This window comes from Tripterygium wilfordii, chromosome 4 (genome assembly GCF_013401445.1).
Source record: "Tripterygium wilfordii isolate XIE 37 chromosome 4, ASM1340144v1, whole genome shotgun sequence".
In the NCBI taxonomy this organism is placed as follows: Eukaryota; Viridiplantae; Streptophyta; class Magnoliopsida; order Celastrales; family Celastraceae; genus Tripterygium; species Tripterygium wilfordii.
The window spans coordinates 15,645,900-15,670,080 of NC_052235.1; the positions used below are offsets into that span (position 1 = coordinate 15,645,900).

Genomic DNA, 24,181 nt, shown 5'->3' on the forward strand with positions numbered 1-24,181 from the left:
CTTCAAAGAGCTTTTTCACAGAACAAGGATAGCACCAATTCACACCCCACCATCTCATGATATTATACCAAATTGCATTAGCTCCAATGCAATGCAAGAAGAGATGATCCACTGTTTCTTCTGAAAGATTACAAACTGGACATAGATTATCGCCCACAATGCCAAGCCTGAAAATTTTATCTTTGGTATTCACCTTCCCACATAGAAGAAGCCAAATGAAGAATTCCACCTTTGGAGGAGCCCATCCATTCCAACACTTAGTATATGCAGCATCAAGCACTGGAGTGTCGTAATTGGTTGCTGCCTCAGAAAGAGAGTTAACTGTGAAGACCCCATCTATTGCATATTTCCAAATGATTCTGTCTTTCTTATAAGGGCAGAGGACCATGTGCTCAATAATTTTTTGGAGTTCCCTTTCTTGAATCTTTTCCCACTGGAAAAGCTCCCTTCTCCAAGGAATAATCCAGCACCAACCTGCACCTTCCCAAACTCCAAAGTTTTCGATTGCACAATTACACAACAGAGAAATAGTGAAAAGACGTGGAAATTGATCCTTCAAAGACAAGGACCCAATCCAAATATCCTCCCAAAATCTCACCATGCTGCCTTTTCCAATACTGAAGGCTAGACCTTCCTTTATAGCTTTCTCCACATTGCCATGAGAACCTGATAGCAAGTTTTGAATATTTCTCCAATTTGCAGAAGCATTCTGAGAGTCTTGGGTGGTTGATCGTAATATATTTTATATATTTTTATACCTCACTTTTACATTTATTTTTGTCTCTATTTATTTGAATGGACATGGATATTACATAAATACTCTTAATTTTGGATTGCAGATTAATTTGTACAAAAGTAAAAAAGGCTTCTTTAAGTCCATCAGATAAACCCATGTTCAATGCTTGCTTTGAGATGAATCCAATATAAATAAGGAATGAAGAATACTTGCAGATCAAGAAAGAGAGAAGGAAGGAAATAAATAAAAGAAAGCTTTGGTGTGAAGTTGAAGGAAATATTTTGGCAAGAAATAAGGAAACAAGGAAAACCGAATCAGATTGAGAGAAGGAAATCAGAGAATGATTTGGAATTGACATTGATTGAAGGAAGCTTTTGTCACTATAAAAGGGAGTCCTCTAGCATAATAGAAGACACGAATTGGAGTGCCACATTCTCTAGCTTTTGTTCTTGTTCTTGTTCTTGTCTCTAGTTTTCTCTTTGTTTTTGTTCTTGGTTCATGATGTTCTCATATTTAGTTTCCTTGTGTTCTTATAACATGAGTAGCTAAACTTCTTTGCTAGGGCTTGATGTAGCCTAGTATGATTATTGCAAGTACTTCAATTAATTGAATGCATAATTTTGGTTCATGATTCTTGTCTTTAATTTCTATGCTTATAATCTATTGTTTGTTTGGTTGATTGGCCACCAATTGAATGCTCAATTAGATTCATCTAGCTAGGACTAAGGAACGAACCGAATTCACGTGTCTTAGTGGAACTGGAATTAAGGAAATCAATTGTCGACTGCCATGAACAAGGTTAAGGGATTGATTGGTTGTTATAGTTCTTTAGATCGTAATGAGTTGTTAGCCTTGGGTTAAAAACTGCGAACCGAACAGGATTAATCCATTGTTAATAATATTTGTTGGCACCGCGAACGAACGAACCAACATATTTAAGAAAGAATCAACCCTTGGATCAGAACCATAATTGTGTGTTTGTTAATTGGATGCTTGTGATAGGATTACTAGGTGAAATCATTGCCCTAGTGTTCTTTTCTTATTGGATACTAAATCTGAACTTTATTTCTTTGTTTTTATTTTAATTTATTTACATCAATCATTCTCCCTTTTTCCCCAAATCTTAATCATTCATCAAGTTAGGTACATTAATTATATTAACTAGTCTCCGTGGGATCGACCTCGTACTTGCATACACTGTACTATTCGTAGACTCTTGTGCACTTGCGAGAATTATTACATCAGTGGTAAGAACAATATTAGGAAGGTCATATTTATCTTGCAGTAATCTTTTCCAACTCACCTCTATGTTATCATGAGCAGTGTTGTATCTCCAAATCCATTTAAATAGAAGCGCCTTATTCTTCTCAAGAATAGAACCAACTCCAGCACCACCATTCTTCTTGGCTTTTGTGATTTGATCCCAACTAATGCTATGCATTTTCCTTTGATTGTCAACCTCTCCCCAGAGAAAACGCCTCTGGATCCTCTCAATTTTTTGAGCAACACCTTTAGGAATTTTGAATAAGGACATATAGTAGACCGGCAAACTATTCAGGACAGATTTTATCAAAGTCAATCTCCCCCCTATAGAGAGGTGTCTGGCCTTCCACATTGAAAGTCTGGATTCAACCCTTTTCACCACTGGATCCCATAAGCTGGACTTTTTCATATTCCCACCAAGAGGCATGCCAAGGTACTTCATAGGGAGTTGTTCTGTTTGACACTGCAATAGATTAACCACCCTCGTCACTCTATCCGCTTACACACCAATACCAACCAAAGAGGACTTATGATAGTTTACTTTCAGGCTTGATATCAACTCGAAGCACCTCAAAACCCTTTTCAAATTCATTAATGATTTCGTGGAATTGGAACTGAAAAGGATTGTGTCATCCCATACTGCAAGTGAGAGATTTGAAGACCCCCATCCTTCACTGATATACCTTCTACTAACCCCAAGTTTTTTGCATTGTCCAACATTTGATTCAGGCCTTCAGTTGCAATGATAAAAAGAAATGGAGATAGGGGATCCCCCTGTCTTATCCCCCTTTTAAGATGAACTTCATTTGTTGGGGAACCATTAACTAAGACTGAAACTCTAGCTGTGGAGATGCATTCTAAGATCCAACTTCCTTTTCTTCTTCAAGTGATCAACAATTTCATTGGCCATCAATATGGAGTCCATAATTTGTCTGCCTTTGATGAATCCTGATTGACTGTCACTGATAACTGAACTCAAGGTTTGCTTCAGCCTATTAGCTAGAGTCTTGGAGATGATTTTGTATAGGCTACTAATCAAACTAATTGGACGAAAATCTTTTAGCTCGGCAGCCCCTGAAAATTTTGGAATTAAAGTGATCAAGGAGGAGTTGATGCCTTTAGGCAGCCTTCCTGATTCAAAGAAGCCATTCACCATATTCAAAACATCTACAGAGATACTGTCCCACATATTCCTATAGAAGCCCATGTTGTAACCATCTGGTCCTGGGGCCTTGTTACCGTCGCAACCCCAAACTGCACCTTTGATCTCCTCATAAGAAAAAAGAAGCTCCAAAGATGCGGCAATATCTGAACTTAGTCTCTTAAATTGCAAACCCTCCATACCTATCCTTCTCCGATTATTGGATGTATATAGTGAAACAAAATGATGAAAAACTTCAGTTCTGATTTTAAGAGGATCCGAGATAGTCCCTGATGAGGTGTTCAAGCTAGTTATTTTGTTGCTCCTGCCCCTGACACTAGCCACTGTATGGAAGTATCTTGTGTTCCTATCTCCTTCCTTGATCCACTTGACACGTGATTTTGTTAGTGAACCTTCAACAGAAACTGAAACTCCAGCATTATCTCAACAAACACTAGAAGCACCATCGATCTTATCTCCAAAGTCAAGAGCTTCAGTAACAGCAGCCACAACAAACTCTATCTCCTCTATTTTATCTTCGTGAATTAAGTAACAGCAAGATAGAATTTGTTACATGTATTTAATCTTGTATGCTTACAGTCTTGTATATATATATATATATCTTGTAACACATACGAATGAATACAATTGGAAAACATTGGATCCTTTAGTTTTGTTATGGTATCGGAGCTTTTCTCTCTAACGAGCTAAGATCCTCTTCTATTTTTTTTCTCTCTTTCATCCCAAATGGCCTCCAACTCAGCTACAACCAACTCATCCTCTACAGGCAACACAGCCACCATTGCTGCTGCCCCTTCTAATCCTACTCAAAGTCTAATAACGATTAATGCTGCTGCCCAGTTGCCCCTTAAGCTCACGCCACTCAACTATTTTTCATGGAAAGCCCAATTCACTGCTCTTCTCTTTGGTTTGGATCTTCTAGGATATCTCGATGGCACTCTCTCGTGCCCCTCTTCAACGGTGACTCAAAATGATGCTACTAGTCCCAATCCAGATTATCTTCCATGGCGTAGACAAGATCAACTAATTCTTTATGCAATTCTTGCATCCCTAAGTGAAGCTGTTATTCCACTAGTCTCTTCTGCAACATCAAGTCATGAAGTTTGGACTCGTTTATCTCGTCTCTATGCCGAGCGATCTACAACTCATATGATTCATTTGAAAGATAAACTCACTATGGTTAATCGTGGTTCTCTCTCTGTTACTGATTTTCTTGTTTCCATTAAGCAAATTGCAGATGAACTAACAGCTCTCGGTGATCCTCCAAGTGATGCTGACCTTCTTGTCTATGCAACTCGTGGTCTGGGCCCAGCCTACAAAGAGCTTATCACCACCCTTCGCACTCGAGACAGTGTTTTTCCGTTCGAAGAACTGTTTGATAAGATCATTGACCACGAGACCTTCCTCCTTCACAATGACAAACACAACTCTGACTCTACTCCACCCACTGCCAATTTAGCCAAACACACTCCATCTTCCCATCGGAATACAAAGCCAAACTTTCCTTCTCCTGCACCTGGCCTCCTTCCTCATCCTCTTACTCCCATGAAACCATACAAATTTAACTCCACTAATAACAACCCAGTTGTTTGTCAGTTCTGCAATAAGCGCGGCCATGATGCCAAGCGTTGCTTCAAGCTTTTTCCAAGTCTGCGCTCTCCACGTCCTACTGCCAATCACATTACTACTCAGTCTGCTCCACCCTCCTGGATAGTAGATTCGGGTGCTTCCCATCATGTTACCTCTCAGATGTCAAACTTGTCTCTGCATCAGCCTTATGAGGGTCCCGAAGATATTCAAATTGGTGATAGTTCAGGTTTACCTATCACTCATACTGGCATTGTTTCCATTTCCCCTTCTTTTACTCTTTCTAATGTTTTATGTGTGCCGTCTATTAAACGAAATTTACTATCTGTCTCTAAATTCTGTCGATCCAATCACACATTTATTGAATTTTTTCCTTCTTATTTTGTTGTCAAGGATTTACGTACGGGGACTCATCTACTCCGCGGAAGGAATAGACATGACCTTTATGAATGGCCGGTTGCGGCAGGTGTGCATACCAGTCCAGCCGTGGCTTTCTCTGCTGGTACCACTGTGTCTGCATCCCCGGTGATCTGGCATGGGCGTCTTGGCCATCCGTCTCTACAAATATTAAATTCTCTTGCTCAGTCTGGTTTAGTGTCGCTTTCCTCTTCCATTCCTTCAAATTTTATTTGTCAATCATGTTTATGTAATAAAAGCTAACGTTTACCGTTTGGTGAATCTACTTTAGAGAGTCATGGGCCTCTTGATTTAATTTACTCAGATGTTTGGGGACCTTCCCCTATTCAATCTGTTAATGGTTTTAATTATTATGTGATTTTTGTGGACCATTTCACCAAGTATGTTTGGCTCTACCCCATGCGTCTCAAATCTGATGTGTTTACCATTTTTCGTCAATATAAAGCTGTGGTTGAAAATTTTTTTCAACGTCCTATAATTTCTGTCTATTTGGATGGTGGTGGCGAATTTACTGCTCTAAAATATTTTCTTAGTACAATGGGTGTTCAACATCTTAAAACCCCACCTCATACCCCTCAACACAATGGGACTGCTGAGAGACGTCACAAACACATTGTTGACACTGGTCTCATAGCCGGCTCCAAGGGGAGGCCAGACAGGCAGTCGCCTAGGGCCTCTCATGGGGGAGGGGCCTCACTTTTCATTAAATTGTATATCTTTTTAGGTGTATATAGACAGTACAATGTACTTGTCAATTGATATAAGAAAAAAATGGATTAGGAGGCTCCGCAATTAGTTTCAAATTATAGAGTCTACAATTGGAATCCAATGGCTTGAGGGATGTGCCACATCACACTATATTTTTGTTTTTTCATTTTTAAAATTTGTATGTCTTTTTCTTCACCATTGAATATAAATTGTAGAATCTAAGGAATTGCGGAACCCCCAAATCAGAAAAAAAAAATCCTAATATATTGTTATTTAAGAAAACAAGCCCATTAACCCAAACACAAAATGACACGCCATCACATATATAAAAATTAAAAAGTGCAATTCATTGACCTATAACTTTGATTGTGGTAACAAATCAAATCCGAACTGTACAAGTGAGGCCCCTCCCCTATGAATTATTTGGTTTAGCGTTATTTGGTTTCATTTGATGTAATAAATTTATAAGTTCGAGTCGCTTAATTTATTGGATATTGGTGATAATTTATTTGTATTCAAGAACTAATTATATTGCATTTTGAATTTATTAGATATGCTGGATTTCATATTTATAAAAAAAAAAATTATTTTAAGTAATGAGGGCCTCAGTTTCTTAATTTGTCTAGGGCCTCCAAAATGCTACAGACGGCCTTGACTGATCTCACTCTTCTTCATCAAGCACATCTACCTCCAAAATATTGGTTTTATGCTTTTCAAGCTGCAGTTTATTTAATTAATCGCCTTCCCACTCCCATAATAAATTTCATCTCTCCTTAATTATGAAAAATTATTTCTCCGGCAGCCCAATTACAATAAATTAAAAGTTTTTGGTTGTCTATGCTTTCCTTGGTTAAAACCATATACTTCCAACAAACTTGAGCCCAAATCTTCTCCTTGTATTTTTCTTGGCTACTCTCCCAATCAAAGTGCCTATTTTTGTTTGGATACTATAACAAATAAAATTTATACCTCTCGACATGTTCGTTTTGTTGAAACTGTGTTTCCTTATTCCAAACTTTCTTCTGCTGATATGTCCACTAATTCTACCTCCATTCATTCTTGGAACTTACCCATTGTCTCTTTCCCTACCCAATCTATGCCCTTGACCAATGCCATGCCACACTCACCAGTAGAGGACACCACGGCAGCACCCTCGCAAGTCTTGCCGCAACATGTCAACACGTCATTGTCACCACCTTCTGCAGAGTCAGGTACTCCTTTTACTACTTCCTCTCCTGTAAATAATTTTCCTTTACCTCTAGTCACTACTACTCTTGATGCCAGCTCTTCTCCTGCCAAATCATCATCACCACATCACGTACATCAAATACCAACACACCCCACTACTTCTATCCCACGTTCTCACCCCATGACAACTCGCTCCAAAAATAACATCTTCAAACCCAAGTCTCTCTATCACACAACTACAAACCATCCCCTCCCCGAATCTGTTGAACCCACCTGTGTCACCCAAGCCTCCAAAAATGTGGGAGGAGGCAAGCCATGTCTGATGAGATTACCGCACTTCTTCGAAATGGAACATGGGAACTTGTCCCTCCCTCTCCCTCCCAAAATGTCGTAGGTTGCAAATGGGTATTTCGGATTAAAAGAAATCCCGATGGTTCCATATCCAAGTATAAAGCCCGTATAGTTGCCAAGGGCTTTCACCAACGTCTTGGAATTGATTTCCATGACACTTTTAGCCCGGTTGTTAAACCCACAACCATTCGGCTCATCCTCTCAATTGCCTTGTCCAATGCATGGCCTTTACGCCAATTGGATGTCAATAATGCTTTCCTTCATGGGACATTGTCTGAAGAAGTGTTTATGCAGCAACCGCCGGGCTTTGTTGATCAACAACATCCGAATTTTATTTGTAAACTGAGGAAAGCAATTTACGGTCTCAAACAGGCTCCCAAGGCTTGGTATAATGAGCTCAAGGGTTTTCTACTCTCCTATGGCTTTGCTAATTCTCGGAGTGACACCTCGCTTTTCATATATCATCACCATGATATTACTATTTATTTTTTGGTGTATGTCGATGATTTAATTGTCACAGGAAATGACAGTGGGTTTATCACATGTTTTTTGCAAGCATTAGCAAGTCGCTTCTCTATCAAGGACCTTGGCGACCTTCACTATTTCCTTGGTATTGAGGTACTTCCAACAAAATCTGGGCTTCTTTTAACTCAGCACAAATATATCCGAGACTTGCTTGAACGGACCAAGATGACAGGTGCAAAAGAATGTACTACACCTATGTCTTCCACCTAATCTCTTCAGCTGCACGATGGTTCTCCAGCAACTGATGCAACTCAGTTTCGTCAGGTAATTGGTGCATTTCAATATCTCGCACTCACTCGACCTGACATATCTTTTGTAGTCAACAAACTGGCCCAATACCACCTGCCAACAGAGACACATTGGTCTGCCGCAAAAAGACTCTTACGTTATCTGAAAGGAACCATCCATCATGGTCTCTTTCTTAAACGTAACCAACATCTCTCAGTTGCAGCCTTTACGGACGCGGATTGGGCAGGTAATCGTGATAATTTCAAATCCACTTCCGCCTACATTGTTTATCTTGGAGGAAATGCAATTTCCTGGTGTTCAAAGAAGCAAAAATCAGTTGCCCGCTCCTCGACAGAGGCGGAATATCGAGCACTTGCATCATGTGCTGCTGAAGTGCTTTGGATTAAAAACTTGCTTGGTGAATTACATGTCAGATGCTCATTACCTCCACAGATTTTTTGTGATAATATTGGAGCAACATATCTCTCTGTTAATCCAGTTTTTCACTCAAGAATGAAGCACATTGCCATCGATTATCATTTTGTTCATGATCATGTGGCTAGAGGATCCTTCATTGTGTCTCATATCTCCTCTAAAGACCAGCTTGCAGACACTCTTACCAAGCCCCTACCAAATCTCACCTTTCACAGGTTACGTTCCAAGATCGGTATCTCCAATGGGAGCACCGTCTTGCGGGGGCATGTTAGTGAACCTTCAACAGAAACTGAAACTCCAGCATTATCTCAACAAATACTAGAAGCACCATCGATCTTATCTCCGAAGTCAAGAGCTTCAGTAACAGCAGCCACAACAAACTCTATCTCCTCTATTTTATCTTCGTGAATTAAGTAACAGCAAGATAGAATTTGTTACATGTATTTAATCTTGTATGCTTACAGTCTTGTATATATCTATATATATCTTGTAACACATACGAATGAATACAATTGGAAAACATTGGATCCTTTAGTTTTGTTAGATTTTTGCCTCCATAAGGATTCTTGAGATTTGCTAAGGCTCCAAAGTGAACTCCTTAAATATCTGAGATTGCAATCTTCACTACTGTCCAAATCCCGTGTCTCTTTTATTTTGTCAAGTCTGTCTAAATCCGCCTCAACGCTTTTGAGCTTATCATTAATATTCCCAAATGTGTCATGATTCCAATCCTTCAAACGTTGCTTCAGTAATTTCAATTTGGTAACAATGCTATGAGTTTCCATATTTGCATTAGATAAGGCAGCCCAAGAGATGCAAACGAATTGTCTGAAGTCTGGATGATCCCACCAGCAGTTTAAAAACTTAAAAGGACGAGGTCCCCAGTTCAGATCCACCAAAGTGAATAGCAAAGGACAGTGATCAGAAAGTCCCTTGCTAAGTCCCTGCAAAACAATGTTAGGAAATAAAAAAAGCCAGTCAGTGTCTACGAATGTTCTGTCTATCCGACTCATACTCCTTGAGTTGCTCCAAGTGAATCTTCTGCCAGCTAAGGGGAGCTCCACCAGGTTGCAAGCATTCACAAAGTCTCCAAAATCATTCATTCCATTTGTGGTGTGAGTGCCTCCAAGACGATCTTCAGGTAGCAACACCTCATTCAAATCACCCCATATTAACCAAGGGACCAAAATGGAGGATTTTAGACCCCTAATTGCTTCCCACTGCTCCCTTCTCTCATTGCAGGAATTGTGGCCATAGACAGAAAGAATTGTACAATTAAAGTTGTGACTACTTTACAACTTTACCCTATGTCATACTCCTAAACCCTATGTCACACTTTACAAGTCATTAGATACGAATTTTAGATTCTGAGGAATTGCAGAACCCCGGCTCCCTCAAATGTTGTAGGAAAGGCCGGTGCTCCTTTGTCGAAAACGACAATGATCAGTTGGAAGTGGAATATTTACTTATAAGTTGTATTTCATTTTCTTTTTTTTCTTTTCAAGTTTTAGTTGCATTATTATTAATTACCTTTATGGTTCTCTGACCTAATGAATTTAGTTCAATTTTTTTAATTTCAGCTGGAAGGATTATTTATACAGTCAAGTTGGATTCGAATTCTTGTTGGGGGTGGTCCTCTTTTGTAGTTCGAGCACTGAATTCCAGTACATAAAATTGGGTGAGAGCGAGCGAGCTAACTAGGTCTGGACCATTGTGTGAAAAGAGTTAAGGAAGCAAACAATATCCAACAAAAGTAGTATCCCATCATATTAATATAATCAATTACTTGACCTTACCTAATTAGTTTCCCCATTTCAACTACACTTTGGTCCTCTTAGCAGTGTATTTATAAACTCCCCCCCGCCCCCCCCCTCCTCTCTCTACACACACACACACAGCCAACTAAGATATTGTGTATTTTATTTCAGAAATTGATTTCACATTGCTCACTTGAACCCATGAACTATTGGAGGTAGAAAAGTGTGTTGGGATTTTGTAAGGAGCATGTTCCTCTATGCGTGGCGACCCGACTTGATGACTTGACTTAAAAAGATTGTTGCGATCCGAAAGTGCTTTTTTAAGAAGTTTACTCCATGGAGTGGAGGTGAGGGCCGATAGGTCCAAACTTGAACTCTAATTTTTGGGGCCTTTAATGTATTTTCTGGCTCTTCATGTTATAAAGATTAATGTATTTTTGTTGGGCCTTTAATGTATTTTTCAGCTTATAATTTTTTTTTTTTGTGAATTATTTTACAGTAAATTATGTTGTGTGAGTGTATATATCAGTAGATAAAAACATATATGAATATGTGAAGTGAACGTCGATAAATGAAATCTAAGGTCGTCCGATGATGACACAACGGTCAAAATCCTGCATACTTGCCATTTATTATTATTTTTTTTAAAATTGTTTAAAAATATTTTATGTCTTAAAAATGAAGAATTAGGCATAAGAGGAGAGAGAATCCCAATCCCGTCAATGCATGCATGCTTCAATGTTAAATACAAAGCTTCAATTGTGTGTCCGTGATTTGCTTTTAAGGCGCGTGTGTGTGTGTGTGTGTGTTATACAAACTTGGGGAACTCAAAAAAGATGAATCTTTACAGTATTCACAGGTACACAATTTGCCATGCACGCCTATCCTTTTCTATCTATCTGGTAATATATATATATATATTGGGAACGCATGAAATTGAGACTTCCGAACTTACATCAAATATAAATTGTGGATTCAAGGATCTGCAATTCCATGAAGACTACAAGTCATATCCAACGATTTGGAATGTGTGTCATATTACTGATCAGATTATTCTTGCACCGTTAGAGACAAATTTCAAACTATATTTAATTATAGAGTTTCTCCATCCAAATGCAGTTTAAAGTAGAGTTCCAAGTACTAAAGAAATTAAGAAATAAAAAGGGCGATGACTGATACCTTAATAAAAGTATTGAGTAGTTATATTAGAATTTTCAACCCAATATACATTAATAATATTGTCCGTTTTAGGTTGTTCGGTTACCGTGGATAAATTGGGTCCACACGGTTTGCCTTCCTAGGAGGTCATCCATTCCAATAGTGCTCCTGTAAAATTATGCTTAACTGGGGAGTTACAACAAGATGTTTTCCTCTAGAAAAACACATTGTTGATGGTAAGGAACTGAATTTATCTATATATGTTAACATTCCCCAGCACTTGTGGGCTGTGTATACCAGACCCAATAAGTGGACTATACGGGTTAAGATTACTTATAGATGATCCGTCCATTGACATCTGAAAGACCCAACAAGTGACCCAAACGAAAGGAGTGGACTCCGATACGAAGTTAATCAAAGAAATTTTTGATGCACTCATTAATCAGTTTACATGAGGGATACACACATACACAAGCAGACATTCTGAAAAGGAATGTGAAAGGATCCCAAGTCAAATGAAAGTTGTCAATCACACAGTTGCATTATTTCATATATATATATATATATAAAATTATATATGGATACATAGAAAGTGAGCCTTTACACACACAATACCATCAATTTCCCATGAAAACACACACCCATTACTCAGCTGGCTTAGGCTTCGTCTTCTGGGAGACCAAATGAAGCAAAATCTGGGGTTGGACAGTTTCTGTTAAGCAATTCTTCGATCATTTGAAGTGCAATCCTCTCTTCTTCATCCATCTCCACTCTCACCTCCGGCAGTACAACCCCCGCGGACTCTGCCACCAATGGCAATGCATCCTCAGAAGAAGCTTCCCCATTTCTCTTCCCAAGATCCAATGGCATCACCCAATTAGACTCCGACCGCTGCCCCGCTCGTTTCTGCCAGACCCCAATGTGCGAGTTCTCAGTGTCAAGCCTCAAACATGTGATGGAAGGTGATGGTGCCTTGCTGCATTTTCTGAGCTTGGCATGTAGGATCTCGGATAAGCCATTTGGAGGCAATGGTGGATTGGATTCGCTTGAATTTGGGTCTTGGGCTATTGGGAAGTTGGTCTTGGCATTCCTCCCACTCATAAGGATCGAGGCTTGATCATAAGCTCGAGCGGCCTCTTCTGCCGTCTCGAATGTCCCTAGCCACACCCTTCTCTTCCTGTAACAAACACAACAACCAAATTAGTTCGCACATCATGACATAAACGAAGCAAGTTTAAACAAAAACCACGGAGCAATAGCTCAGTTAATTATATCTCTGGTCTTAAGTCGGATGACATTACGATCGAGAGTTCGAACCAATTAGGAGTATTTTCTGGTTTCGTGGGCAATTGCCTTCCGAGGAGGGTTACAAGACACATTTCTTCCGCATGGTGCGGGTTGTTCTGACGGCATGAAGTTTACACCCACTTAACTGTTCGAAAAACATGCTGAGCTGGGTGGTTTCTCAGCCACCAGAAAAAGAAAAGAGTTCGAACAAAATTCTAAATTGAAATTGTATGTAAGAATGAGTTTGAACTAGATTCTAGTCTGATAAAAGGAGCCGAGCTTGAGCTTAAACAGAAAAGCATAGTTCTGGTTTCTATATATATGACGTGTAGAGGTGGAGACAGAGAGGTTACAGAAGAGGATGTCGGATTTCGGAGACCCAGGAGCCCCAATGACGTTGTCTGACTCCTCTGAACTTCTTTGATTGCACCATTATTGATTGATTGCTTGAGAGAGAGAGAGATGCAGAGACAGATAAGTACAGAAGTTTCAGAGATTTGTACAGAAACTAAGGGGGTTTTGAGAGAGAGGAGAAGATATATAGGAGTCCACTGCATGTGTCGGCGAACTAGAAGTTGGTTGTACTAGGATGCCTTTGTATTTAACATTGTCACCTGCTTCTTTTACATCCTCTCTTTTCATTTTTTTTGTTGGAGGGTAAACCCACCCAATTAATGAATTAATGAGGGCAAGACAGACAGACTCACTGCTGAGTGCTGAGAGACATCTCCCACTTCTCTTTGGCTTCTTCTTTTTCTGCAAAATTCCATTTGAGTATATGATGTGAAGATTCAACTTCTGTGCCCTACGCCCTGCCCTAACCACTTTGATGCCCAAAACAACACGATAAAGTAGGGTCTTATTGCAAATTACTATAGAGGTATCGATTTATCTCTTCTCTTATTATAAGTCTAAGAAATCATACCTTTAACCTAACCTATGTACTAATGACTCGGTACAAATTAGTAGTCGTAAATATAATTTCAAGCACGAAATTTAACCCAGTACATGCGCCTATATATACCACACATATCAAGATCCATTTTGTTACCCAGACTACTCTGTGGGACATATGTAGATTATATTATTGAGTCATTTGATGAGAACGTCAGTACAGATATCTAACCCGGCCCCCAGCCCTAATGGAGAGGTACGATGATATTATATCATATGATATGAAATCGATCGGTGGTTATAAGTGAAATTATGGCAATTCCGGTGTCAGTATCATTAAGAAAAAATAAAATGAAAATAAAGTACAAATTAAATGAAATTATGGACATCTAGCTAGCACCAATCAAGACTAAGACAGTTTAAGAATGACATGCATGCATGGATTAGTCGGTTTAACTTCCTAGGTTTGAATTTCTCTTTATGCTTGATAGAGAAAGAGAAGCGGTCCATGGAGTAGTTTGGGTGGCAGAGCAGATTTTGATATGTGTGAGTTAGGTGTATGTACCAGGTTCGATTATGTGATTCAAGACTGAATTTATATATGCATTGAAATGTACCGCCTTTTTTTAGAATTTACCATACAAAAATGGGCCAACTCTTGGATGGATTCTCCGTTAAAAAGAGAGAAGATATTTGTACATCGTAATCAAGAAAATCAGTGGATCATATGAGATGCCATTACTTCCAACCTCTATGATGTCTTAAAATCTTGTTTTGGTGGTACTGTTTTGCATCTTTTAGCATCAAATTAAGATCAAACCACATATGCAGAAGCAGAATCAATCAAACTTTTTTTATTTTTTATTAAAAAGTAAACTACTCATTGCATTTGCATGTTATGTCATTTTTGTTGCTCAAAATGTTTGCATTGCTTTAATTACTGAGCTCGATCCATCATATGTACTAAAGCAGTGCTAGATATTGACACATGAGAGGGATTAATTGAAGTATAGAGACTGTCAAATAACAATGTTGATTACTACTACTGAAGCTATGCGTTAATCAATCTTCCAACCCCCAGAGCACACCGAGTTCTCTCTCTCTCTCTATATATATATAGATATAGATATATAGATACATGTGCATTGTCCTTTGAAGGAGATGGTAGTGTCTACACCAACCAATCATATCATCTGACCAACCCAGACTTTACTTAGATATGATAGTCATATGATGTATCACATTTACAATTAATTACTACTTTTCATTTCTCTTTGGGTAACACAGGTAAGATTCTTGTGATACATACAAACAACTTTCACTTTCATAAACTTTGCCCCTCTTAGTATAATTCAGAAAAGTTGTTTATTCTGATGCATAGTGTATGTATACATACATCAACTCAAGTAATGAGTTACATTTGCTTATATGGATTTAATTAATTTCAAAGTTTCTACGTAGTATATACTTGAAGATATATAAACCATTTGAGTGACAGTCTAGTGGTGAACTTCTCTGAGACCAAACCGTATAGCTTTTGAGTTCAAATTTCACAAGGAACAATATTTTTATGGTCATGTGTTGGGTTTTAACTCAAATTTAAACTTGTAAGATGTCGTTCTTGATAAAAAAAACTTCAAGATATATATATATAGAGAGAGAGTATTTTGCTATACTCAAAATTAACTTTATGGCAAGTAATTGACCATCAATAATGTGGACCAATTAAGGACAAGGCCAATTTACAATAACTTTCAATTAATGGGAATAAATTGGCTGTATTATTAGCTAGATAGCTATGGTATTTGCACCAATAGTAATGCATGTAATATTTTTTATTATCTGGACAACGGACCACCACATAGCCATGCATGAATTAATGTATGTAATTGGATGGCTTTGGAATCATCAGAAGAAGATGCTTTTGCTTTCAATTGGCCTCAATCCCTTGCTTGAACGAAACTAGATTTTGTGGCATCATATTGAATATCTTACGATACATTCCGTAATTTGTTAAAAAATCGATCCTTGTTTACCAACCACGCATTAATGTATAATTAAATTCAATTCTCTCTCAATATGTTCCTCGAAAAATCCGATTCGTGCGGATTATTTTCCCAACTAATTAACGAGGAGATTTTGATGGAATTATCACATATGAAATCGAATTTTATTAATAAGACCATAAACGATTTGTCAATGATGGTGTTACTCAATGATAAGGAGTCTTGTACCCCCTCTCATCAATGTTCAAATCTCACCATAAGCGCAAGTTCACACATGAATTTTTCATTTGCTTGCTTAGTCTGCATTAATACTTGTGAATTATTTACGTAGTCTCAATATAGTTTATCCAGTGTTTTTTCAAAAGATAGTGATTGCGAGTTTAGAAAACCCAAAAACAACTTTTCATGCATGATGTGGACAAAGAAATAAATTAAGGTAATGAAAAGAGTACCGTGGCTTTACATGTATGGAGCAATCTAATTCATAAGCCCCTCTCTACACAGTACGATCAATGAAGAGCTGGCCAAGTAATTAATAAAATCTGGTCCAAAGTCCAAACCCACTTCAATACATTCAAAAGTACAGGCTCTCGACCGACTTGCACGTTCAACTGATTTATTTCAATTCATCCTAAATTGAGTCAAATAATATATAATTCAATAATAAATTTTTTGTACGTCAAATCATATGGACTTAAAAGATCCTAAATTCGATTCTCACTGTAAATAATACACTTGTGGACACATTTAAGTCCCGAGTTCAGTTCTTACTGTAAGTAATACACTTGTGACCACACGTTGAGTTTTAACCCAACTTACTATGTAGTTGGGTGGGAAACTATGTGCGTGTAGGTTGACAGCCAAAGTTTAGGTTCATATTGAATGTCCAAATGATAAGTTTCTATAATATCATTGTCGTCCCGAGTTTAAGCTCATATTGAATGTCCAAATGACAAACTTGTATAATATCGATCTCGGTTATAAACAACGCATTAGAGAAATAAGTTTAGACTTAAAGACCTTTTAAAACTGTAAGATCAACAACAACTCTATCGGCTTAGCTCTGACGAGGGTTATCCAATTTGTCTTGGGTGGATTTATAACTATGTGGGCTTTTTAGTTGCGCCAAGAACAGGAGGGTGTCCAATTTGTCTTGAGTGGATTTGACAGATTTGTAACTATGTGGGCTTTTTAGTTGGGCCAAGAACAGGAGGGCTTGGAAATTTGATGTGGCGGACGCCTATTGGTTAAACTCAGGAGAACTAAATCTGTCCCTTCAGATGCAACTGACATTCAAACCGTTTTAACTACCATTCTTCGCCGGAGACAAAATTGGGAGTTTAACAAACGGTCCAGTCATGAACCCTCAAACCTTTGTTTTCATCAACAAAACCCACCAGTCCAAATCGTCCGATTCAACTCCTTTGACTCGGCTGCAACTCACCCTCGACGACGATGCTTAGAGGCAAGCTCAAGTTCGTAGAAAAGCCCAGCCGTGCCTTCCCAGACAGGCTCGGAAGTCTTGTAGCCGGCTTTGACGAAGAGGTGGATGAAATTTCAGGATCGGAAAATGTATTTGAGTGCGGAGAAGAGCTCGAGATCATCCAGCCCAACGGGTTCGGTTCGGGTGATGGGGATAGCGATGAGACCATTAATGGCGGGTCGGATCGTGAGGTCCGGCCAAGACCAGATAAAGATGGATCAGCTTTTGTCTCTGTAAAGAAGGTTATTGCTGCGGATGAGAAGCGGTCTGATCTCGAGTACGAGGTACATATTTTGATTTTCGTGGGTTTTCTTTCTTTGCCATTTGGGAGAATTGATGGCTTGTTTTTACTTTTGATATATTGGACTTGAAAAATTTAATCAAATTGGGTGTTTGATGTTTGTTTCTCGAGAAAACCGGGCAAAAGAAGGAAGCTAAGTGCATATAATCCACAATGTACCTGAAAAGGGAAAATGGAACTTGATTGTTTTTATGCGCTTCACATGTTTGTTGAAATTCCAGTTCCAAAATTTTTGTACTGATTGACTTTCCTTTTCAGCTATCTCAGAAGGAGATAAACTTGGAAAAGCTACAAAGAATTGCTAGCACAGGACTTCCTGATGGAGGAAGTATACGTGCCACAGCTTGGAAGGTTTGGGTTTCCTATTTTCAGCTGAGTATTGTTGATACTACTGAAAGCAATAGAATCTGCATATATATCCTCAGCAATTGGTTTAATATGAGTAGATTGATTGATTCATAGTTTGATCTGTCTTAGAATGAGCATTAGTTGTTGTTATTTTATGCTGGCAGTTGTTGTTGGGTTTCTTACCTCCTTCACATGACATGTGGGAAAAGGAGCTGGATGAGAATCGACAGAAGTATGCTAAGCTAAAGGAGGAGCTTCTACTGACTCCTGTAAGATGCAAATTTTCTATACACAATGGACTGCTAGTTTAGTTGATGAGATTTACTTACACATACATGACTATCTGGTGAATTTTTTGGTTAGTGTCTTTGTTGTTACCTTGCACTAATCAAAATCATGAATCTAGACAGTCAGACCTTGCAAGGATGAAAGATGAGGCATTGAGTACTGAGAATCAGAAGGACGACGGACCACTCAAGCGACATGAAGTTTCTCATGAGGATCACCCTCTCAGCTTGGGTAAGTGTAGCTTTTGGCATCAATACTTCCAGGTAAAATGGATTTTCGATTATTGGATTTCTCTTGACTTGCTTGCCTTCAGAACTCTTGAGCTGATATGCCTAAAACTGGACATGTTTGTTGATAGTATACGGAGATCGTGGAACAAATCGACCGTGACCTTCAGCGCACACATCCTGACATTAAATTCTTCTCAGGCGATTCCTCATTCAGTAAGAAAAACAGGGTATATTTTCGCCCCTTCCTTCTTCCTTTTCACATTACCACAATTTCTGCGTATATGAGAGTTTGTTCAAGCCGACTTGTGTGGAGAGTTATCAAACCCACAATGGGTTTTCGTGGTTTGGACTTGTGATGCTTGAGTTGCAGTGCGACAACCTTATCAATACATCAAGGATTTCTCTCTTGTTTGATTGATTGAATGTTTGATGTTATTTGTGAGCAGGAAGCAATGAGGAATATTCTTATCCTCTTTGCAAAACTAAATCCCGCTATTAGATATGTTCAAGGCATGAACGAGGTCTTGGCACCGTTATACTACGTATTTAGTAGAGACACCAATGAGCAAAACGCTGTAAGAATGCACTCTTTTTATTCGTTCTTCAGGATTTTGAATCCTTGTGTTTTTCTTTATTTTATCATCAGACCACAGTAGTAGAATTTTGTAAAGAAGCAAGATGAACTGAGCAAGAAAACTCTTTCCCATTACCCAACCGTGCAGGCAAATGCAGAAGCAGATAGTTTTGCTTGTTTTGTCCGGCTCATGAGCGACTCAGTTGATCACTTCTGTCAACAGTTGGATAATAGCTCAGCGGGAATACTTTCTACTCTTTCGCGCTTGGCGGAGTTTCTGAAAGCGAATGATGAGGAATTGTGGCGGCATCTTGAGTTTACCACTAAGGTGAATGGAATCAGATTGAACTTCTTGAGTTTACCATATGTACTGCAGAGCCCATAACTTGTATTTGAATGGCAGGTTAAGCCACAATTCTATGCATTCAGATGGATCACATTGCTCCTTACTCAAGAATTTGAATTTCAATCCATTTTAAGAATATGGGATGCTCTCCTGAGCAACCCTTTTGGTGTGCAGGTGATTTCCTCCTCTACTTATCATTCTGTGTGTAAATTAGGCCTCATAGAGCATACTGATGTACTGAAAACAAAGTCTATTGTGAACAGGATATGCTTCTAAGGGTCTGTTGTGCAATGCTGTTATGTGTGAAAAGCAGGCTTCTGAGTGGCGATTTTGCAGCTAATTTAAAGCTTTTGCAGCACTATCCTGACATCAACATTGAACATCTTCTCAGAGTGGCTCAATATTTAAGTCCTGACACCACTTCATCTTCTTTGTCTCTTTAAATTCAGAGCATTTTGTGTACAAGTATTTTGCTGATTAAAGTTTGTAGCCATGCGAGAACCATAATATTATGGAATGTGGATTTTCGATGGTTGGAATGGATGTATGAAGGAGAACGTCAGATGACTTTGCAATGAACGTCAAATGATGTCAAGGCACCCTAATTGGACACAACTTCAATGTTAAATCAGCTATAAAGCTTCTCACAAATATTATTTGATAGACAAAATCTTGGAAAGTTCCCCGGTGGAAGGGGACTGATTATTCATTCGTCGTTTGGTAGGAAACTATATGGCTACCTCATCCTTAAACTAACAAAATACATTTTAAAGTCGTGGAAGGGGACTGATTATTCATTCGTCGTTTGGTAGGAAACTATATGGCTACCTCATCCTTAAACTAACAAGATACATTTTAAAGTCGTGCTGGTGGGAGACCCGAAACGAACAATATTATGCTAGTGGTTGGGCTTGCATCAATTTGGTAATGGAGTTAATGATGCAGAAGGTTCTTTGGTGGAAGGTAACTGGTCATTCATTTGTCTCACATTGCTTGGGTAGGAAGATAATGTTACTGTCTGTACGTATACACCAGATCTCTCCAGAATCAACCGAAATTCAGTGCCTAATTGAAACAGTGAGGACAAACACACAACTCTTTGGACTCTAAATGATTCAGAGGACCATTCAAATTTTATTGCCATATCTTAATAGCCTTTGAAACTTGAAAGTAACAGGTCTATGAATAAATACACATTAAAACAGAATACAATTCCATCAGGATTTACAAATATCAAGCAGTTTTTGAATCACAATCAACAAGGAGGTAGAGAAAACATAGAGTACACACACATAACCCTTTCAAATCTCAACGCCTGGTGTTTCAACAAGATTAATTGCTAAAGCCATCGTCCGCTAAAGCCTCTTCTCTGAAGTCTGAACTGCCATTGGAGATCATGAGTTAAACAACAAAAAAACAATAACACATGCAGTGCGATCATATAAGAGTCTGGATAAACGGTTTGTTATCTGATTGTCATTCCCAATTATTAACATTGATGTTTGGCATGTGAGCTATAGAATCCATTTCGTCACTTTCCTTCAATGCAGAACAGCCCCATAACTGAAGTGTTTTGAGTGCTTTGAAATTTGTAAGCCACTCACCCAAAGATGATATGCTTTCGCAATTGAGGATTTTCATGTCTTGCAAAGTTTTGGAAGACCTTTGAATCCATTCTGGTAAGCCCGTCAACTGTGGTAAGTCAGTAAGCCACACTGTTTGAAGCCTAAACTCAATGTCTTGAATATCACCCCCCTCCATCAATTTAAGGCGAGCACACTTCATGATTGCCAAAGTCTCTACTCCAGCCAAGTCTTTCCAACTGGGTGCCAGAGAAATCAAATTCCCACAGTCTAAAACCCTTAACATGCGCAAGGACGGGAGATCTGGTGTTTCTTCAAACAAAACTTCAAGGTTGGGGCAATGTCCAACTACCAAACGATAAAGACATTTTAAACTGCTGAGTCCATCCTTTGGCAATCTCTTTTGCTTAGTTGTGAGTATCAGAACTCTCAACCTAATCATCTTCCTTATGTCCCTTGGGGACTCTTCAAGCTGTACGCAGCCATAAAGCTTCAAAGTTTGTAAATTATGCTGCTTCCAAAGTGAATCAGGCAGTGTCTTTATTTTGTCATTTTCAGATAAGTCGAGATATCTCAAATGAATCAGGCTACCAATTGAATCAGGCAGCAACTCAAAAGAGATACCTCTTACATCCAACATCCTTAAATGCCTACATGTAGAGATGCATTTATCCCCAATGAATAGAGCAGCTAAACTTTCTTCTTTAAACCGCGAGGAAGTTATGGTTCGCAAACTGTTTGGAACTTCTATGTCAAGAAAATTTTTGACACCAGAGAATGACATATGTTGAGTCCCATCAGATGTATTCTTGCTGTGTTGATTTACCACCATGCACTCATCGCGCGCCACAGACATTGCAAGATCATGCACCAAATCATGCATTTTAAAAAGCCAAGTGTTACCCACTTCCTTAATGTCATGAAAAAATGATCTTGAACATAACTCCTTAATGTAGCGTAATCCAATATCTTCAGGCTCTTCGTTTTCATTTGATAATTGAAGAAGCCCATGCGCCATCCAAACTTGAGTGAGTAAATGACTGTTGAAACTGAAGTCCTTTCGAAAGATTGAGCAAATAGCAAAACATGATCTCAAGTGCGACCCTAATTGATCATAACTTAGTTTTAAGGCAGGTAAAATACCTCCTTCGTGCTGCTCAAGTTTCCATATGTCGTTATCTCTTACAAAAATCCAATCTTTTTCATTGTTCTTGCCATAGAGTAAGGCTCCTAATGTCCTTATTGCCAAAGGAACCCCCTTGCACTTTTTCACAATATCTACCCCAATTTCTAGAAGGTTTGGGTAGCTCTTATCTTCTCCTTCCCTAAATGCTATTCTCTTAAGTAGAGATAAGCAATCCTCTTCACGAAGAGCTTTTAAATTGTATGTTGAAGTAGTACCCATAATTTCGCCTACTGAGTTACTACGCGTTGTTACAATGATTTTACTTCCACTTTTGCCTTCCTTTAACAAGTCTGCTAAATCAACCCATTCATTCCGATCAACACTCCAAACATCATCCAAGACCAGTAAAAATTTATTGCCTTTCAGTTTATCTCGAATGGAAATTTGCATTTGTTCTGACTCATAATCACTAAGATTTGCTTAGTTAAGATATTCATCATCTTCACCATGATTTTTTTCTTGTCAAATTCATCCTCCGACACAGACACCCACATCTTTGACTCGAAATGTTCATCAATCAATTTATCATTGTACAACATCTTAGCAATTGTAGTCTTTCCCAACCCTCCTATTCCAACTATAGGAATCACACCCACACCCTCGTCACTCGATTCAACGAGAGATTTCAAGATTTTTGTCTTATCAACTCCCCTTCCAATAAATCTAGATGTTCGCACAAAAGAGTCGGTCATGTCTCTCCCCAAAACTGGTCTAGGCACCATTACTGGTGGTCCGACCATCTCTGTGAGCTGAAACACAGACTTTTGAGCCACTATATCATCAAGGCTCTCCCTAAGATCTTTAACCTTATGACCCATTTTAAATCGAAATGCGAGTGGATTTGAGGATGAAAAGAAGCGGGATACCTTTTGTCTGGTGCTTCCATATTTCTTCACCACTTGCGTTCGCAAACCTCCATACTCCAACTCATCAAGCACATCCCCTGCTTCATAACAGAAATTCTTTAGTCCCCTGAGCCAGAGCTGCAGCTGCGGATTTTGTTGGACAAAAGTCCCACATCGGGTAATAACCACTAAAAATCCTATATATAATAGCAATCCCTCCTTTCCTCTAATAGGTCTTTTAGGGGAAGATAATGGGGGTCTAAAATTTTTACATGATATCAAAACAGGTGCGCAGTCGTACTCGATAAAAAATTCACTCGTCGGGCCTTGGATAGAGAACCCCGAGTACGTTGATGATGGACAAGTTTTGTTCAAGCTTTTTCAGGTCTTTTTCAAGGTTCCAAGCGAGACAAACTTCCGCTTGGACAAGAGGGCCTACCTTTCCCACAAGGGTTTCTACAATGGAGAGGGCTACGTCAGCCGTGTACTTTGATATGATCAAAAGGAGAGGAAAGACAATTTGGGAAAGTTTGGTGAGAGTGAATGGAAATGATATGGGTTTCTTGAGATGAATTCATATATATATATATGTATGGGTTTCTTTAGCTTTTGCTCAATTTGCAAGCCTCGAATATTTGTTGCTTCCGTGACCTTGCCCAAATCCCCAAGTCTCCTCGGTTCAAAAAATTATGCCTTTCTTTAGGATGGAGGAATTCCAGACCACCCTGAGAAATTGCAGAGCACCGGATCCCTTTCTCTCATGCCTGTCAATTCTTTTTCCCTGCACATAATTGTTTGTTCGTTGCTTCATGAATTACAAAAGAACTAGAGAGGAATGGATTTCACGAGTATAAAATCTGTTGGGCCAATCCCTTGAAAGGGGCTTATAGTTGGGCTTCTTTTCTTATAAAATTTGTGCCTCTCATTTTTGTTCTCTTGGGCTTGGGCCCTGAAACTCATTTGCTAATAAGTAATAACTGCAGCGCTGGATTGCCCTCCGAAAGTCCGAATTGATTCAATATTTCAAATTTTCAATCTCTATAAAATATTTTGGGCCTATCCCTTGAAAGGGCTTATAGTTGGGCTTCTCTTATTTTAAATTATTGGGCCTCTTTTTTCTTCACTTGGGCTTGGGTAAGCCCTGAAACTCTCTTTTGGTCAGACCCTTATTAATAAATCTTACTTGGATTTTGTTAGAAAAAAGTCAATTTTTCAAATTTCAATATTTATTACATTTTTTCAATATTTAATATTTTTTAAACTTGACTAACAATGCAGACGCACAAAAAAAAAGG

The 24,181-nt window shown here is 38.7% G+C and overlaps 3 protein-coding genes and 1 pseudogene across 3 annotated transcripts; 1 reads left to right on the top strand and 3 right to left on the bottom strand.

The window, feature by feature from the left end:
* Positions 1-9,076: 9,076 nt before the first annotated feature.
* On the bottom strand, positions 9,077-10,413 carry LOC119997044. The gene is made up of 2 exons (XM_038843815.1): positions 10,397-10,413; positions 9,077-9,827 (listed from the first exon to the last, which is right to left on the bottom strand). The coding sequence occupies exons 1-2, from the start codon at positions 10,411-10,413 to the stop codon at positions 9,077-9,079; spliced, it is 768 nt and encodes a 255-aa protein (XP_038699743.1).
* A 1,707-nt stretch (positions 10,414-12,120) lies between these two features.
* Positions 12,121-13,275, bottom strand: LOC119997891 (ethylene-responsive transcription factor WIN1-like). Its single transcript, XM_038845119.1, has 2 exons — positions 13,156-13,275; positions 12,121-12,692 (listed from the first exon to the last, which is right to left on the bottom strand). The coding sequence occupies exons 1-2, from the start codon at positions 13,233-13,235 to the stop codon at positions 12,173-12,175; spliced, it is 600 nt and encodes a 199-aa protein (XP_038701047.1). The 5' UTR covers positions 13,236-13,275; the 3' UTR covers positions 12,121-12,172.
* Positions 13,276-17,002: 3,727 nt separating this feature from the next.
* LOC119997552 (TBC domain-containing protein C1952.17c-like) lies at positions 17,003-19,829 on the top strand. Its single transcript, XM_038844655.1, has 9 exons — positions 17,003-17,469; positions 17,745-17,837; positions 17,999-18,103; positions 18,245-18,385; positions 18,481-18,579; positions 18,799-18,927; positions 19,075-19,254; positions 19,330-19,446; positions 19,536-19,829. The coding sequence occupies exons 1-9, from the start codon at positions 17,158-17,160 to the stop codon at positions 19,713-19,715; spliced, it is 1,356 nt and encodes a 451-aa protein (XP_038700583.1). The 5' UTR covers positions 17,003-17,157; the 3' UTR covers positions 19,716-19,829.
* A 594-nt stretch (positions 19,830-20,423) lies between these two features.
* LOC119997045 lies at positions 20,424-23,697 on the bottom strand (annotated as a pseudogene).
* Positions 23,698-24,181: the final 484 nt, after the last annotated feature.

Coding starts and splice junctions, on each gene's coding strand:
- LOC119997891 (XM_038845119.1), bottom strand. CDS start 13,235: ATGGTGCAATCAAAGAAGTTCAGAGGAGTCAGACAACGTCATTGGGGC. Junction 12,693..13,155: donor GAAATCCGACATCCTCTTCT/GTAACCTCTCTG, acceptor TGTTTGTTACAG/GAAGAGAAGGGTGTGGCTAG.
- LOC119997552 (XM_038844655.1), top strand. CDS start 17,158: ATGCTTAGAGGCAAGCTCAAGTTCGTAGAAAAGCCCAGCCGTGCCTTC. Junction 18,386..18,480: donor TTTGGCATCAATACTTCCAG/GTAAAATGGATT, acceptor GTTTGTTGATAG/TATACGGAGATCGTGGAACA. Junction 19,447..19,535: donor GCAACCCTTTTGGTGTGCAG/GTGATTTCCTCC, acceptor TATTGTGAACAG/GATATGCTTCTAAGGGTCTG.